Source organism: Argiope bruennichi, chromosome 9 (genome assembly GCF_947563725.1).
Source record: "Argiope bruennichi chromosome 9, qqArgBrue1.1, whole genome shotgun sequence".
Taxonomy (NCBI): Eukaryota; Metazoa; Arthropoda; class Arachnida; order Araneae; family Araneidae; genus Argiope; species Argiope bruennichi.
Genome location: NC_079159.1, coordinates 42,274,214 through 42,292,531, shown reverse-complemented (window position 1 = coordinate 42,292,531; position 18,318 = coordinate 42,274,214). Strand labels below are relative to the sequence as shown.

The window sequence follows — 18,318 nt, the reverse complement described above, 5'->3', positions numbered from 1 at the left end:
AAATATAGTTTTATTGAACGAAATTCTTCGAATTCGAGCGAGCAGATAGAATCTTGAAGATTATATTTTCAATGGATTTCGTGGTTTGGACTGGAGCATTTGAAAATTAAAACTTTCCTTTTCCAAAATGACAAGAAATGTTTTATTCATGATTCGAGTATTTTATTGAGTGAATTTTCAGAGAATATTTCCTTCGCTTAAAATCTATCAAATAGAAGGAATTTTAAGAGTAAAAAGTAATTCAATGTATTATTTATTAAAAGAAAGTCTTAAATATTTTTGTTAATGTTATTGACTATGCATATTTAATCTTTATCAAAACAATATTATTTTTTCGAACTAAACATCCTTTATTGAAAGTGAAATATTTTTTAAATCATGGATTGTTGATATAATTATTAATTCATTAAGAGATCATGAAAAGAAACTCAAATAATCATTCATTAAGTATTTAATAATTTCAAAACACTCGGTTTTCCTTTCCGTCTTAAGAGAATTCATTTCATTTTTCATTATGAAATTTTGAATTAAAATTTATTGTTTTTCATGATTAATTAATTTAATTATGTATTTAAACTGCCATATTGTATAAAATTGTGGCTTCTACTTTTAATTATTCAAAATGTTATAACCTGAATTAAATTATTCATAAAGAAACATAAATTAAAAAATGCTTATTGTTTTGCATAAATAAAATCATTTTTCATATCGTTATTTTTCAAATTTTCATAAAAGTCATTAATAAAACAAAGTTAGCTTGGGAAAGATAGAACATAAACACTACTTTCTGATTTATCGCATCTATAAGTAATCGAATAGTTAAAAGTGTCTGAAAAGAGTGAACTTAAACAACATATTCAGAAATTGTGACAATAACTTTATGAAGCAAGTTTGCTTTTTCAATCAAGATATCTTTTAGACTGTTGTGAAAATTGATAAACAACCATTTTATTCTGGATTTCTGTGTCTACTATAAAGAGATTTCTGATTATACATTTCAAAAGCATCATGTCAAAGGATACACCCTTCAGAAACTTAATTTATCCCAATTTAGGAAGACCAATACGGGAGCAAAATTATCTCACCTTTAAACTTATGCGAACAGGTAAGTTTATTTTCATTGCATTTTTTCCTTGCTACTGTTATTTAAAACAATAAATGGCAGCTTTTCTGCTTTTATAAAAAAATATCTGACTGTTTGTATAATATATTTGAATGTGAAAATAAATCTAACAACAGATACTTTGTAATAAATAATTGTAATTTTAATCTTTTTATTTGATGAAGTTGATATCGTTTGGTTTTTAATCATGTATAAAATTGAAATATAAATTAAAGAAAAAGTAAAACTGAGTTAATCTTTGCTCAGATAAAAATTTTCTAGCTTTTAAATAAACTTTATTATTTAATGTATAGATTTAATTATCTTTTAAGTCCAGTACACCTTTATAATATCTTAATAGTACATACGTCATACATTAGTAAAGCGCTATTTATGCATTTTGTACAAACCAAAAATATTTGTAAAGAACTTTGATTGTTATTTTGAGACATTTATTTCAGTTAAAAAAATTATTTTATTATTTTATTTTTTTAAAGTTAGTGAACTAGTTCAAAAAATAATTAATATTTATTCGTTATCTGATATGTTTTGAAAGTACTTGTTAATGAATGAATTTTAATTCCCAAGCTCTTATAAAAAATAAACAGATTTTAGTAGAATCATGTTATACAATTTTTATAAAGAAAAAGAGCTGAAATTTATGTTTTAAAAACGAGCCGTGTGTAGCACGCATATAATTTTTATGCATGCAATTAGCTAGTTGATTATTTTAAATCCAATAAGAACATGGCATTACGATAGAAAATATTTCTCCAAAGAATGTATTTCTGCATTGAAATCATGCTTTAAAATATACTTTAGTCGGAATTTTTATTTCCTTCATAGAAAAGAATTTTTATAAGAAACGCTACAAAGAAATCTCTACAAAGCATTCCTGAAGAAAATTCCTTTTCATGAAACGACTTATCAAAAAGAGGAGAGAAAAGCTCTAAAAAGTTATCGCAAAATAATAATAATAAAAAAAAACGATAATATTTTTATTCTTCTGTACGTTTTAAAATTCAGGAACTTCTTGTGTATGTTTGAAGGGTGTGTTTCTACTATGAAACATCCCCGCCCGTCTTTTGACATTTCGAAAACTGTTCTTCGAGCTTTCTTGCAAGTCACTATTGTATTTACGCCTCCTAAGCTACAAACTTGTTATGTTTAACTGTGAATATGGGATGTAACAGTTTTTTTTAATAGTAAAAAGAATATTGTTAATAGTTTCTATCGTAAAAATTTGACTCTATTAATATCTGCTGAAAAAACATTATTAATATATTTATCAATTTTTGCATCTATATTTTGTTAGCATATTTTTCTCTATGATACAAAAAATGATATTTTATTTCATTTTTCGAACTAAATGCTTATAGAATTTTTTCATTCACACCCACAAATAAATTAACAATCCATAAAACTGAGATCCCTACTACTAATAAAGATGTGCTTTTGTGTGTTGACTTTCTACAGACCGGACTATTTGACATGCAACTACTACAATTTGACAAATATATATTTATTAAAAAATAAAAATATACACATGAAAATATACACAAATTTTAATATACAATATTAAAATTTTTTGAAATTTTAATTAGAATCTTAATTAATTAAAATTTAAACTGAATCTTGGAGTTTTTCATCGGTAACTTTCGAAAATACTATTGCACAAAAATGCATTTAATACCATTCCAAATTATAAAAAAATATCGTTTTAATGATATAAATTTAATAACCGTGCAAATCTTCCCTAAATCTTGACATAATTTTTTTTTTGTCTTTCAACAATATATTACATTTTTGCCATAAAATTCAAATCGTTTTCATTGTTTCATCAACTATCTGATTGTGTGGTTTTTTTCTATCGTTGAAAACGATAGATTAAGGATTTTGTTTAATATCTATGTAATTTACAATCAAATAAAAAAGTGAAGTTACAATATCGCGAAATTTAGAAGAATTAGAACCGGATACATACGTTTTCAATAATGCTGTGATATTATGGGATAGGTACTCATTAAAGATTCATTTTTACTATAAACAGAACTTAAAATAATTAAAACAATGTTTAATATTTAGCATTTTAATATCAAAGTTATATTTAAACATATTAGCTGAAATTAAATGTAACTAACATCACTAGAAAAACAGCTGATCAACAAGACAACTGATACCAAATAAAAATGCATCACTTCATCTATTTGAAAATATCCATATATATATATATATATATATATATATATATATATATATATATATATATATATATATATATATATATATATATATATATATATATATATATATATATATATATATATATATATATATATATATAACCAATCTAAAGTAAGAAAAAGTTTGAAAACGAAACTAAAATGAAAACGAAACAAAACAGTTTCGAAATCGCAACTAAAATGAAAACGAAACAAAACAGTTTCGAAATCGCAACTAAAATTTATTACCTATTTAAACTAAAACCAAAAAGGAACTTCATAGTATTTAGAGAGCGCAATTGCAGCTACTTCTAAAACACAGATGAATTGATATAAAAGTATTAGAATCAAGTTAATAGGAAAAACAAAAATCGAATAAAAATTAAACCAAAAAAATTATTAAAAAAATATTAAAAAAGAATCCGGCCTGAAGACTTTTTCAAGGGTCACCCTCAGGCAGGGATTCAAATAAAGGGATTTTTTCTGTGAGGACAAACAGATATAAGTCTAATAATGATTCCTCGTGACCCGAAAATCCCCTGAAATTATGCTCAAGAGATATACCATTTTAACAGAAAGGAAATACAAAATAACAAATTAGAAAAAAACCACAAAGTAAAAATACAATATAAACAATAACAATAAAAACAAAAACAGCATTAAAATTAAAATTAAAATTAAAAACGAAAAGGCCAAAACATACCATCCAACAGTGAAGGAAACTTTAAACAATCGATTGTGATTTCCTGTTTTTAAAAGTTAACGGTAAATTATGTAAACAGAGGTAGGCACCCAGCGCCATCTATTGAGTGATCCAATATGCAAGTAAAGTTCTATTTTTATTTAAGCCAAAAGATTAATCCCAAACCATACCTTGTTTAATTAAAAAATTGACATTACAGTAATTTCTAGGAAAATCATTTTTAATTAAATTTTTAAGGAGGATATTTGATGCTTCAATATAAGAATTTTTATTATTGCAAACCCTTTTGATCCTGTTAACTTGTGAGAAAATTAGATTTTTGAAAATTTTAGAGTTTAGATTGGAATGGTAGTTACATAGTTTTGTTATTTTAAAGTTGAAATCATCCCTTTTATCGTATAAACCAACTATTGTTTTATCATTAGCAATTTCGATTTTTAAATCCAGAAAGGTAGCCTCAAGTTGATTTATATTTGTATCTTTTAGAATTAAATCTTTTGGATAGCAATTAGTAATAATATATATATATATATATATATATATATATATATATATATATATATATATATATATATATATATATATATATATATATATATATATATATATATATATATATATATATATATATATTTGATTTGACAACTTTTAAGATATTTTATTATTTTATTAAACATTTAAAGAGAAATGCAGAAAACTTTTAACATTATTGATTAAGAATGTTTTAATTTTTAAAAAATTAATTTTTTAAAAATTAAGCATTTTTGAATAGCTAATGCAGTTTTGAAAATTTGGGATTTTATTATTATACTTTTATTAAGTTCTAAGATACAAGGCGCAAAACAGATGCAGATTTTTCCATTTTGTAGCTCACTGGAATGATAGTTCTGAGCTTTAAAGACCGTATAATACTAACCATTTTTAAAACCCAGATTCATAGCATATTTAATACAGACATTTTATAAATAGGTACAAATTTTCTCGCGTTTTTTTATAGAATTTTTACTCTTTTGTTTCTATTGTAATACACAATTTTTATATGAGCTACCATTAAAAATCAGAACAATTGTCTAAAATTATTTGTTTCTAGAATAATTGTCAATAATAAGAATTGGTTCTCATGAGATCAACTATATTCTGAGTCAAATCTGCAAGCTTATTCCCAGCAATATAGATTCATATTTGAAAAAAATAAAAATTTTTGAACCACATAATAAATCTGATATCTTTTCTGATTATAATCTGATAAGAGTTTTAAAGAACTTTGAAATGAAAATATAATGCATTGAATATTATTGCTATCTAAATATTTCTTATAAAAATTTCAACTTGTTAATTGTATTTGTTATTTATATAAATAAAAATAATTTTAATAATTAATGTTTTCTAGAATTAGTAAAACATTAAAACAACGAGTAACCTTTAAATAAGCTTCAATTATTACCAATTAAGATACTTAATTATTCCATTATTTTCCAACATTAGTTGATGACAGAGAAACTGAATATTTGTAATAAACACAGCAGAAAGTCTTATTGCATTAATTATCTTTTATTCTATTTATTAGCAATACACAATTTTTCTGACATTAACTAATGTTGACTAAATTATGAAGCGACTAATATTTCTTTATTAAAGTTTTTCTGTTTTAATTACATTATAATTTATTTATTAGAAATACTTAAGTTTTTTGACTCCAGCTAATGTTGAAAAAAAATAATGACGCTACCAATGCATTTCAGAATGTTCTCGAAAGATTAATTTAATAAATTATACTGTGAGATCACAGACTATTCCTTTATTAAGATTGCTAACGATTTGTGATATATAGTTCTCTAAATTTTCCAATTATTCATGGAATTGCAATTCCTTTTTCTCGAATATTTTGTCATACTTTTCTATTTTCAAGAACATTGTTCAATATATTTCTCTAAGTAGAATGTATTATTATAATAATGTAGTGATTTAATTAATATATTTTAAAGAGATTTTGTGTTCAAAATATAACAATTAATTTACAACACGAAAGTGCAGAATTTCCTATCAAATCTTTTGTAAAGTTGGGCACCGAATATAATCAAATGCCAAATACAAAATGTCTTTTTAATTTTTTAAAAATTTAAAATGAATTTGCATTTTAATAATTATAAAACATATTTATGAGCGAAAATAGTGAAGGATTCTTAATTTCAAATTTAAGGAAACCGGAATACCTATTTTTGCTGACATTTGTTTCTAGCTTTACGTATCTGAAATTTAACTCACAAAAATTTCGTGGCAGCCATAAACATTATATCATATTTCATGAATTGTAACACTTAGCATGCATCGCAACACTTAGTAAAAGAGTAATTTTCCCCCCATAGCGCAAGCAGTGACGGCTTTGCAGTTGCTATTGGGTTATATATTGAAAAAACTCTCATCATGTCTTTAATTCAGCAGCAATTTAAAAATTTGTTCGAACTTTAGTTTACATTTTAAATAGTCACAGATGAAAATTGTGCATTAAATTATATTACTACTTTTTTATATTCGATAAGCATTCTGTACGTTACAATCTTTTAATTTCAAAACATTCCAATCCATGGTCTTAGCAGTCTGTTATAAAAATATAAAAAGCTTAAAAATTTTAGAATTCTGAAATATAAAGTAATAGAAATCTCACATTATTTTAATAATGCTAGAAATTAGTATGGATAGTACTGATTAAAATTATCTGAGTACTTTGAATTTTTCCCTAGATTTATTTGACGAGGAAAAAAAGAAAATTCAATTCCCCTTCTATTTTCCCATTGAAAGGAAGAAGGAGAATTCCTTATCTTAAAGGAGAGTGATTAAAAATTTAATTTCTTGTGACACATTTCATGAGGTATCTAATTAGCGTTTCATTAAAGTTAAAGTAAATTTTCAGGTATACGATATTGCTTTCAAAGTCCGAACATGTTCGGAGTTCTAACTGCTACTTATTTGTCTTTTATTGTTTAATAAAAAGTAGGATGAAAAATAAAATTCAAATTGAATGATAATAATTTTAAGGAAAATCTATTCTGTTACAGATAAAATAAGACACAAACTGCTTAAAATATTTAAAAGAATTGTTTTATTTGAAATACGGTCTAATTTTTTAAATTAAAAATGTTGATTTATTTATAATAGAAATTTTATTAACAGCTGTTTTAATGTCTTTCTAATTTTACTGTACAATAACTATTAAAACTAATATTATTTATTTAAATAAATAATAATTAACAAGATAAAATTAGTGTTTTATAAAAATTATTCATACAGCAATATTATTCGGTACATTATATTCTTTAGCCCAAATTTTTTAAAAATTACTTTTTGAGTAAGACATTAGATTTGAACAATGTCTTTAAAAGTATTTCTTATTTTTAAAATATCAATCCATTTTGTTGAGAGATCTGAGTTTTGGAATTTATAAATAATTTATTTCAGGATCATCAACTCTGTTATGCATTTATCTTCTAAATTAATACATTTTATGTATAGAAAGATAACAAAGAATAATTATTTTAATTTCTTTTGTCTAATGAGAGAAAAGAGCACATTTCAAATTGCATATCAGTATTGTAACAAAAGAAATTGCAAAAGTGAAAACGATATTAAAGTCAAGAAAACTCACATTTAATTATAAAACGATTTAATAAAATACATTTTTAATTGTTTATCTAAAAATTGTACTCAATTTTTTTCAAGACTTTGCGTAGACAATATATTCTTCAATATTAAAAAGAACTTTATTTTTCATTTTCTTCTCTGATTATGGTTTTCATAATTTTGCAGATATTTTCTTAGTATTTTAAACCTTAATGAGCTTTAATTTTAATTATCAGATAAGCATGTGCCACAAAATGGCATTACATAATCTCAATCTCTACTATTGATAAAAATGAATGCGCCATTGCGTATATGCTAGCGCTCTGCTGGTTAGATTGTTTCACCCAGAGGTTCCATTGGCGTATATATTCAGGAAGATGATAATATGAATTTTAAAAATATTTTTTTTTGTAATTTTAAGCAGTATTTTACTTAAATAAAAATTAATCGAAGTTTTGGTTTTTTATCACTATTACTTCCGAAAATATTACAGCAGAAAACAGAGCTTATGCAATATCTTAAAATTCAGAAGAAAATCTTTTAAATAATGTTAATATTTTTGCTAGAATTTTCTTTTTCTGTTTTCATACAGTTTAAAAAAATACTTTAAGCCTATTTCGCAACAATATATTTCATTGTTAAAGTGAAATTCAAATAGTTTTTATCATTTCTGTTAATAATTTAATCAGGTTTCTTTTCATTAATGATGATTGAAATAAGGAAATTCGGCTTATTTTTCCATGTTGAGAAGGTTTCACTTTAAAGCAACTGAAATTATTTATTTAATTTAAGGTTCAATTTCAGAATCAAGTAGTGGCAAAAACTTTTTAAAGTAAATCTGTTTTTAAATATTACTTCTCCTTTTTGACTTATCTCCATTAATAGACGTATCAAAATATTGAGAGAAAATAAAGGAAACATAGCTTGTAACGGAAACAGTAATAGTTTGATTTCTAAAATAGTATGTGATATTTTTATCCAAATTTGAAATTTAAAAATATTTTGTTAAAGAAACCTTTAAAACATACTTACACAAAATATTTAGTTTAAATGTTTCATAACCATTAATCACAGCGAACCAATAGGCGCCAATGTTTTCTTAATTTTTGTATTTTAACTGCTACTTCTTTTGATATTGACTACAATTTTTATTATTTTTAAGCTAAATTACTGATATTTTTAGAAGAAAAAAAAAGGCCAGAAATGTTAAGGAATAAGAATGAAATAAAAGTCCAAATTTGTTTAAAAACGCGATGATATATGTTTTAATATCTAAACAGTTTATACTTGACAAAGGTTATTCACTTTCTACATTTACTTGAAGTTGAGAAATAAACATCTGAAATTAACAAGAAAGCTATTGGTTTAAAATGTTTTTCAAATATTCAAAAACATATTTAATAAATAGAACTCATTTTCTTTTTTTAAAATGAATTTCAATATGTGAATGGAAATTTAAGCCCTGATTTGAACGTGAATAAAAATTAGCTTATTTCAAATGCCATATAAACACAATTTAATTTTCTAAAAAATATTCATTTTTAGCTTTTAAAATTTATAATGAAATTTTCATAATTATTTGTATTGATGAAATTTAAGGTGAACATTGAAATAATCACATCTAAAACATAAAAAATTGAAGCAGTGCATTCTTATGATATCTATATGTTTACATCAATGAAATCAGAAAAATTGAAATAAAAGACGAAAGTCAAAAATCGTTTGGTATTCTTTAAATATGTTCTATATTTTAAGAGCATGAAAATACTTTGTACTAGTTTTCAAAAAAAGAAGTAGAACTTCCTTTCTCCAATTCTTTTCGATATCCATACTTACAAGTTCTAAGAATTAGTCTCTCTTGAAGGACCATATGAAGTAGTATTAATAAGCTACATTTCTCTCCATTTTGAAATAAGATTCAGACCAGACAAAATGGCGACGCAAGACTTTTAATGAGAGCCAATTTATTCAAGCGTCTATTGTTTCGCTTCCTCTCAGAAGAATTTTTTGGAAAAAAAAGAATGGCATCCAATACTCGTTTTTAATGTCATATTTTAAAGAATGACAGGGAGGAATTTTTTTTTCATTCGCCTTTATCTACCTACTGAATGCGAAGACCCCAATCTCTTCAAATGAATTGTTCTTCATTTTTCAATAATATATTTAAAGCTCTTTACGCTGTAAAATGAACTATTATTTGCTCCTCAATATTTATTTGAGTTCTCATTTACAGCTGAATGAGAATTGATTTTCAATGATAGAATGCATTTATTATTTTACCTTTAGTCCTTAGTCTTTGATCGAGACTTAAATGAAATATTTTAAAGAATTTTTTTTTGGCATGAATAATTCTTCGAAGATCTGCTCATTCTATTAATGAAAGAATTCCTTAAAAAACAAATAATTTTTATGCATTGAATTAAGAAAAATAAAATTCATTTCATTTAATGTATTTAATTTATAAAATTAATTTGATGTAACTGGATATCGATAGTTAAGTATTATAAACATACTTCTTTAATATTTAACATAAACTTAATAACATAACTTAAAATATCAGACTATGTTCGGAGGAGATTTTTCAATATATATATATATGTATATATATGTATAAAATGATATGAGGATAAATGATTTATTAATATGAGAATAAAATGATGAATCAAAGTGAAATTATTTAAATATATAAGTAAATTTTGAAAAAAAAATATTTTGATGTAAATTTTAGCATTTATGTAGAAAAACTAGGATTGTTCCAGAGAAAAAAGGTTTTATAGTTTTTCCTTTTTATTTGTGACATTACATGTGTAACATATCTTAGATAGCAATTAAGTATTATCTAAGAATAATATTCAAAAAATAAAATTTTTGTGTGTAATATATGAAATAATATATGAAATTTTCGATTTTTTTCAACAATAGTTACATTAAACAATCATAAATCCACTTCTAGAGCATTCAAAACCAAGTCTATTGTTCAATACATTCTGTATAACAAAAAGAGCACGAATTATAAATTTCATTAAAATATTTGATTATTTTTTGAGATGTGACGATTCTCGTATAGAAAACCCCTCGTTCTTTAGAAAATACATTTAAAGTTTTTAAATGCTTATGCATAATCTTAATTAATAATTCTTAAAAACTATATAATTGTTTTGCCATTGCCAACATTTTCAATTTAATTTTTTAAAAATGTTTTCTTAAAAACTATATAGTTGTTTTGCAATTACCAATATTTCAATTTAACTTTTTAAAAATGTTTTCTTAAAAACTATATAGTTGTTTTGTAATTACCAATATTTTCAATGTAATTTAAAAAAATATTTTCTTAAAATCTGTATAGTTGTTTTGCTATTGCCAACATTTTAATTTCATTTAAAAAAATGTTTTGTTAAAAACTATATGGTTGTTTTGCAATTACCAATATTTCAATTTAATTTTTTAAAAAAAATGTTTTTTTAAAAACTATATAGTTGTTTGGCAATTACTGACATTTTCAGTTTAATTTAAATAATATTTTCTTAAAAACTATATAGTTGTTTTGCAATTACCGGCATTTTCAGTTTAATTTTTGAAAAAATGTTTCCTTAAAAACTATATAGTTGTTTTACAATTACCAACATTTCAATTTAATTTTATTAAAAAAAATGTTTTCTTAAAACTATAGGGTTGTTTCGCATTTATTAGCCTTTTCAATTTAATTTAAAAAATATTTTTAAAAAACTATTTAGTTTTTTTGAAATTACCAATATTTTCAGTTTAATTTTTGAAAAAGTATTTTCTTAAAAACTATATAGTTGTTTTGCAATTACCAACATTTTCAATTTAATTTTTAAAAAATGTTTTCTTAAAAACATTGTTTTGCAATTAGCAACATTTTCAATTTAATTAAAGAAAATGTTTTTTTAAAAACTATATAGTTGCAGTATATTACAGTAAAACTATACATTTTCAGTTTAATTTCTTAAAAAATATTCTTTCGATTCTCCTTTAGTGCAAATTAATTTCGTATGAAATCTTTAAATCATTGAAATCTTTATTTGCTAACAACAATAAAGGAATAATTTAGAAGGAGGCTGTGACATAAACATCAATCACTATTTTTGAAATTTAAATGGTTATGTATATGCACAATTGTGAACCTAGTAGAGGAAATAAATCGATACTTTTCTGAATGAAAAGGATATTATAATTTATAATAAATTAAAAACAGTCTTTGAAATATTGATGCCAGAAATATCCCAATAACTTCGTTTTTCTTTGATACTGAGCTTACAACATTTCAAGGCCAATCATACTCTGAATGAGAACATTTTTTTGCATCGCAATACGTTGCCACGCGACATTCACTAAGGTCCAATTTGTAGACGACATCAAAAAAAAAAAAAAAAAAAATGTTCCGACGGGAGCACTTTAGAGATTTTCGAGTTCCAAGATGGGATTTTTTCTTTTTCTTACCATTCAATATGCTCTCGACCAAACTCCCAAAGCTTTAGGGATTTTTATTTTTATTTCTGGTTCTGAGGATTTTTTTCGTTCGTCTTCTTCTAGATGTCATAGTTCCTGTTAGGCTTCATCCAACGAATATCGCTAGAAAAAAAAGCTTCGAACTTAGCGTATAATAGTTTTTTTAGGGAGGGGGAGGATGAGGATTTTAGGTTTTTGTCTTTGGTTAATTTAGCTTGCACTTTTATTTAAGTCTAAAATAGTAAGAAAACTTTTTATGACTTTTCCATTAACTCCTAGCTTTATATAGAAGTTTAAAATTATACTTAAATTTGCAAATGGGGGAAATTGAAAGGAAAAATGCGTTAAGGATTGAAATTATTTCAAACCTTTTAAAGTTTTTTCCTTCGAAATTAGAAAATGTTCCACATAAGTAATTTCTTTATAGATTTGTGTTTCATTAAATATAAATTGACAAGAAACTGATTTGTGATTTTTTAAAACTGAATATATAAGCAACTTTTGAATTCGTTGAAGATTTGAAACTTTCTTTATAATTTTGTAATTTTTTTTGCTTAAACTAATATTTTTGATATGAATTTTCTAAGGTAATATAATTTGTGGTCTAAAAGAGTTTAGTTTTTGAAGAAAAATAATTTAATTAACGAAATAAAGATCATGGATCTCTAATTACTTAAAATTTTTAATAGAAATCTACGATTGCATCAAAACTGAACAAAAAAGAAAAAATGATTCTTAAACTATTTTGGTTTTTATATATGCTGCTTTTATATTTATTATATTTTATATTTACTTACTATATTTTATATATTCTGCTTTTTCACATGTAATGTATAACTCATATTGTGATTAATGTTGCATAATTAAACAAGTAAATGAAAAATTTAATTAAAAAGTCTTTTTAAAACGTATTTTTAATAGTATGCTAAATAGATAATTTTAAAAAAAATTCTACGTTTTCAATTTGGAATATTTTTTATTTTAAAATCAGTATCAAGTGAGACCACTAGTATGGAATCAATAATTAATTCAATTAATGATTCATTAATGACAAAGTTTTGAAAATATTGAAGTAGTTTATTGTCATCGATAATACGCAATTGGACAAAATCTTAATCCTCTAGGACAAAGGAAGTCAGTGAAATTGCATCTTCTTAAGCCTGAAATATGACAATGACATAAAAGCGTTAAGAAAGGAATATGGGTTTCAAAAAGGATTTTTTAACTCTTCTATTCTACTTGATTATTATATATCAAGTTTTAATCATATTTCTAAACTGAAGCTTCTAATGTTATGTGTTCGTGATATGAAAGAGAATCATTTAGGGGACAAGCTGTGAGAATAGATTGATTTATTAGAGAGAGATTACAGTTATTGTTTGAAAACTAGCATGCGAAAATTATTAAAAATTCACCAGTTATATCTAAAACACTCATTTTAATTCAGCAAGATAATTTTATGTGTATATTAGGAAGGAAAATTATTTCTTTTTTGAAACAATGTGACTTTTGAATGTGTTTAAAAGCGAAATATGAATGCACGTGACTAAAGTTAATAAAAGAAGATTTGCCATAAGGAATAATGAAATCAGTAAAGTGTACCGGTCATATTTTTCAGAATTAATTATTTACATCACGTCCTTCTCTGAAACTTTTTGCTTAAAGCATGCGATTAGAATAATTATTCTGATAAAAGCAGAATTTGATACACATTTAGGTTTCATTTATTTTGTATTTAATTTAGTTTACATTTTTTACACCTAAACTATTTTATGAGATAAAATAATCAAAAATCAAATAAATATATTTTAAAATATTTTGTGGGTGTTTGTTTAAGTTAACAAGAATTCTTTTTATTTTGAAAGTTTTTTGTCTGATTGTTTAAATCTTTGTTCTTTTCAGATTAATATATATTTTTTCATTAATACACCATTGATAACAATAACTAATATTTGCTTTAAAATATTTACTTATATTAATATATTATGAATATTTGAAAATATTTTTTATGATAGTAATAATTTATGATAATAAAATCTAGAGACCTGTTTAATCAGCGAACGTACTTTTTACTGAAGATTTTCATATACTTAACAATACAATGCGTTTTGTGCATAGTGTATAGTAAAATGAAAATAGATATGTATTTATTTTCCTTTTGACTAGTAGGTAAAAACATTTGATATAGGCCTATAGTTTTGATATCTCTAAGCCATACATCAATTTTCAATATTGTAAATAGTTGTACTTTTAATTATTATATTCATATACACGGACAGACATATGAATAGGCAATCTCCACTTTCGGCAAATTTAGCTTGCATTTTGACAATATCTACAATTTTTATCTAATTATTCTATACATGTAGACTATTGTATTTTTGAATTATTTCATTTGCATACGCATGAAAGATCAACAGATAGTGAATTCTTTGACAAATTTGATCAAAAATTCGATATACATCTGAAATTCTGGTAATCGAACTCTTCCAAATTTCTTCCTAACTTGTTCAATATCTACAATTTTTATATAATTATTCTATACATGTAGACTATTGTATTTTTGAATTATTTCATTTGCATACGCATGAAAGATCAACAGATAGTGAATTCTTTGACAAATTTGATCCAAAATTCGATATACATCTGAAATTCTAGTAATCGAACTCTTCCAAATTTCTTCCTAACTTGTTCAATATCTACAATTTTTATATAATTATTCTATACATGTAGACTATTGTATTTTTGAATTATTTCATTTGCATACGCATGAAAGATCAACAGATAGTGAATTCTTTGACAAATTTGATCCAAAATTAGATATACATCTGAAATTCTGGTAATCGAACTCTTCCAAATTTCTTCCTAACTTGTTCAATATCTACAATTTTTATATAATTATTCTATACATGTAGACTATTGTATTTTTGAATTATTTCATTTGCATACGCATGAAAGATCAACAGATAGTGAATTCTTTGACAATTTTGATCAAAAAGTCGATATACATCTGAAATTCTGGTAATCGAACTCTTCCAAATTTCATCCTAACTTGTTTCCTTTAGGAATTATTGTGTCCGCATATATAACTTTCGGTAAACTTATTTCATTGAAAACTTAATAGAAAACTAGAATTACACTGTAATAGACCACATACATCCCCTATTTTCAGCTTCTACTTCATTTTGTTTATGAGCGATTTGCAGACATAGGTTTGAATTATTTGTTCAGAGACAACTGAATTAATACACGATATTTCACCAAAAATTTTGAAAGGGAATTTTGAATTTTCTTTAGTTTTAGTAATTAAATTTTTTATCTTTTATATTTGTAACACTTGATTACGAAGTGGTCAGTTGTGTAATGTGTTGTGTTAATGTTACTGCAATACAAAATTTTATTTTTCCACTTCGTTTCTATAATAAAGAATGGATGAATTCTATGAAATATGTCCGGTTTCAGTAAATAATTTGTTAAAAAGTGCAAATAAAGATAATTCTTGTTTTGTGTATCAAAGTATTAGAAAAAGTTAATTCTTGCTTGGGTATGTAAATTTTAGGATAGAAATTAGCAGAAAATTCTAAAAATATCCTTTATTGAACAAAACATAATTTTTAAATATGAAGTATAGATGTTGTAGTATTTCAGATATCCATTGATTATATATTTAATTACTAAATTTAAATTACTAAAAAAAACAGTTATTTTCTGCAATTTATAGGATTTTTCCAAAATTATGCTTGTTTTGGCATCAAAAGAAAACAATAAATTGAGCTATTTAATAAAAAATGATAACAACTTCAGTGAATTGAATGAGAATTTTAAATTAATTAAACAATAAAAAATAATGTTATAAAAATAAAATAATGATTTTTTCCAAAATTGTCGTTTTTATCGTTCTTTAAACTCATGGGAAACTAAATTACTCGTAATTTACAATTACAGATAGTTAAAGCATAACCTTATAATTCTTAATTTTGGTAATTATATCACGTGTGTTTAGAATTACAATAATGGGTAATAAGTGACTTTTCAAATTATTTGTAGAGAATAAGTAAGGAAAACAACAGTTTATGTTATCTAATAATTTTGCTTTCTACAATTTGAGATAAAAAAACATTTCTGTAAAATTCTTGATCTCACCGTTCCATTTTAAAAATTCTGAGTTCAATACATACCAGAAATAAAACTTTAATTCATTTTTTTACTTGTGTGCACTGTCATAATCGTTTGACGTGCGAATTTATTCAGCCTTTTCTCTTATAATAGAGTTCGCAAGATAAGGTTTGAAATTCTTGCTCTCTTATTGCGTGCTTATTTGTAGAACACATAACTCTTTCAACCATTATCAGAGCACTTTCGCGCATGACTTTCTTTTTTTATGTCTGTGAAGAGGAAAAAAAACCTCAGCGAATCTTTCTTGTAAATGGACGAATAAATTTTTTTAGAATTTATTTTCTTGGAATTTCTGTTGCAGTTTTAGAAGTAGAAGAATCACCATTCGTTAAAATTCTTCTGTTGAAGCGTGCCATCCCCTCCTTCGTCCACCCCCTTCTAGTTGTCATTCATTCTGGCACGAGAAGTGAGAGGAACGAAGGAAAATAGAATTTGCTAATCCAATAAATATTTCTTGTCGTACATTCTGCCATTTTTTTGGCCATGTTTTTTTATCTGTTTTTATTTGTGGTTGCGTTTCTTTCAAACTGATGATTTTATTCTGAGAAGGGAAAAAAAAGAAGAAGAAGAAGCCACGTTAATAAATAAAATCAGAGTGATGCAGTGATTATAAAAATTAAGTTTTTAAAAAAACCACTCTACATCGAGACTTAGAAACATTTAATGACTAGTACTTTTAAACGATAGTTGTAGGAAGATCAGCTGAAAAAAATAAAGGATTAGCTACTGTACTTTTATGAAAGAAAAAAGAATGATAATGATAAGGAATAAATGCAGAATCAGCAAAAATTGAAAGAAAGAAGAATACATATCCAAGAAATTTTTGAAAGATCTTTCATGTTCAGTTAACAATTAGAAACACATTAAAGACAATAACATGCGTAATGCTGCCGGCGTCCTGGCGTAGGGGTAGCGTGATCTGGCGGTACCGGGTTCGAGTCCCGGTTCGGGCATGGTTGCTCTTCTTTTGTGCTCAATCTGTGAGGCGTATGAATGCCCCCCCCTGTAAAAAGGGGTTGTGCAAGTGAATGTGACGCATGAAGTAGCTAAGTTGTACTCTTGGCTGTAGCTGGCGCTACTGAAAAAACAAGAGACGCTCACTCGGCTTAAATTTCCGACAGATCTGTCAGAGGGCTTGTAATGTACCATAAGAAACAGAAAAAATATTTGCGAAGCCGTTTTGTGCAGAAACATATTATTTCATTCTAACAAATGAGACAATAATGTGAATTATATAAGATTGATATATAAATATTAATGCTGTAGAGTGTTAAATAAATTTAATATCTTTTTGGATGTGCAGGTAATTTTCAAAGTTATGAAAAACATGTTACTCGGTTCTCGGTATATAGTATATTTATCATAATGTAAAAAAGTTGAAGAATTGCAAAAATTAAAGCTGTCATATTATTTTATTGAAATTTCAGCGCTTTATGAATCATTAGATAACGGCTAGAAAGAATCTCAAGATATATTTTGAAAATAGGGATTTTGGTAAAGAATCGAAGAAAGGTATCTCTTTTTTCAAGTTCATAGTTTTTACAAATGGCAGAGAATGTATTCTCTTCTTCTTTTCTCCCGCCAGTAAAAGTTATAAAAAATGTAAAAACTAGTCGCCTTTATAAGAAAATTGATACATTACGACCATATTAATAATATTGTTTCCTTTAATAGGGATTCTTTATAGCGCAGTCCATCGAATTACACAGTTCTTCATTAAATATTTTTCTGTGAATTATGGAGCTGTCCTTTCATTCAAAAGCAGAATTAAAAGGTGATTCCACTAGAATAAAATTTATAGGTGACCTGAACAAAATTCTGTAGTGGCAGATTAAATTCAAACATGCATATTAGATTTTAAAATTTGCAGATTAATGTTCCTGATTGTTTGAATTGCAGATTAATATTTGTTGGCATGCAAGAATAAACCTTCAGGATAAATAGGCAGCATAATTAGAATAAAATTCATATGTGATCTGAACAAAATTCTGCAGATGCAGATTAATATTCCCTAATTTGCAGATTAA

The 18,318-nt window shown here is 24.8% G+C and overlaps 1 protein-coding gene across 1 annotated transcript in view; it reads left to right on the top strand.

The window, feature by feature from the left end:
* The first annotated feature begins 993 nt into the window (after window positions 1-993).
* Window positions 994-18,318, top strand: part of LOC129983710 (uncharacterized) — a 599,516-nt gene continuing 582,191 nt past the window's right edge. The window contains exon 1 of the mRNA XM_056093306.1: window positions 994-1,105. Coding sequence (XP_055949281.1) covers window positions 1,009-1,105 — 97 coding nt within the window. The 5' untranslated portion in view covers window positions 994-1,008. The remainder of the gene's footprint in view (window positions 1,106-18,318) is intronic.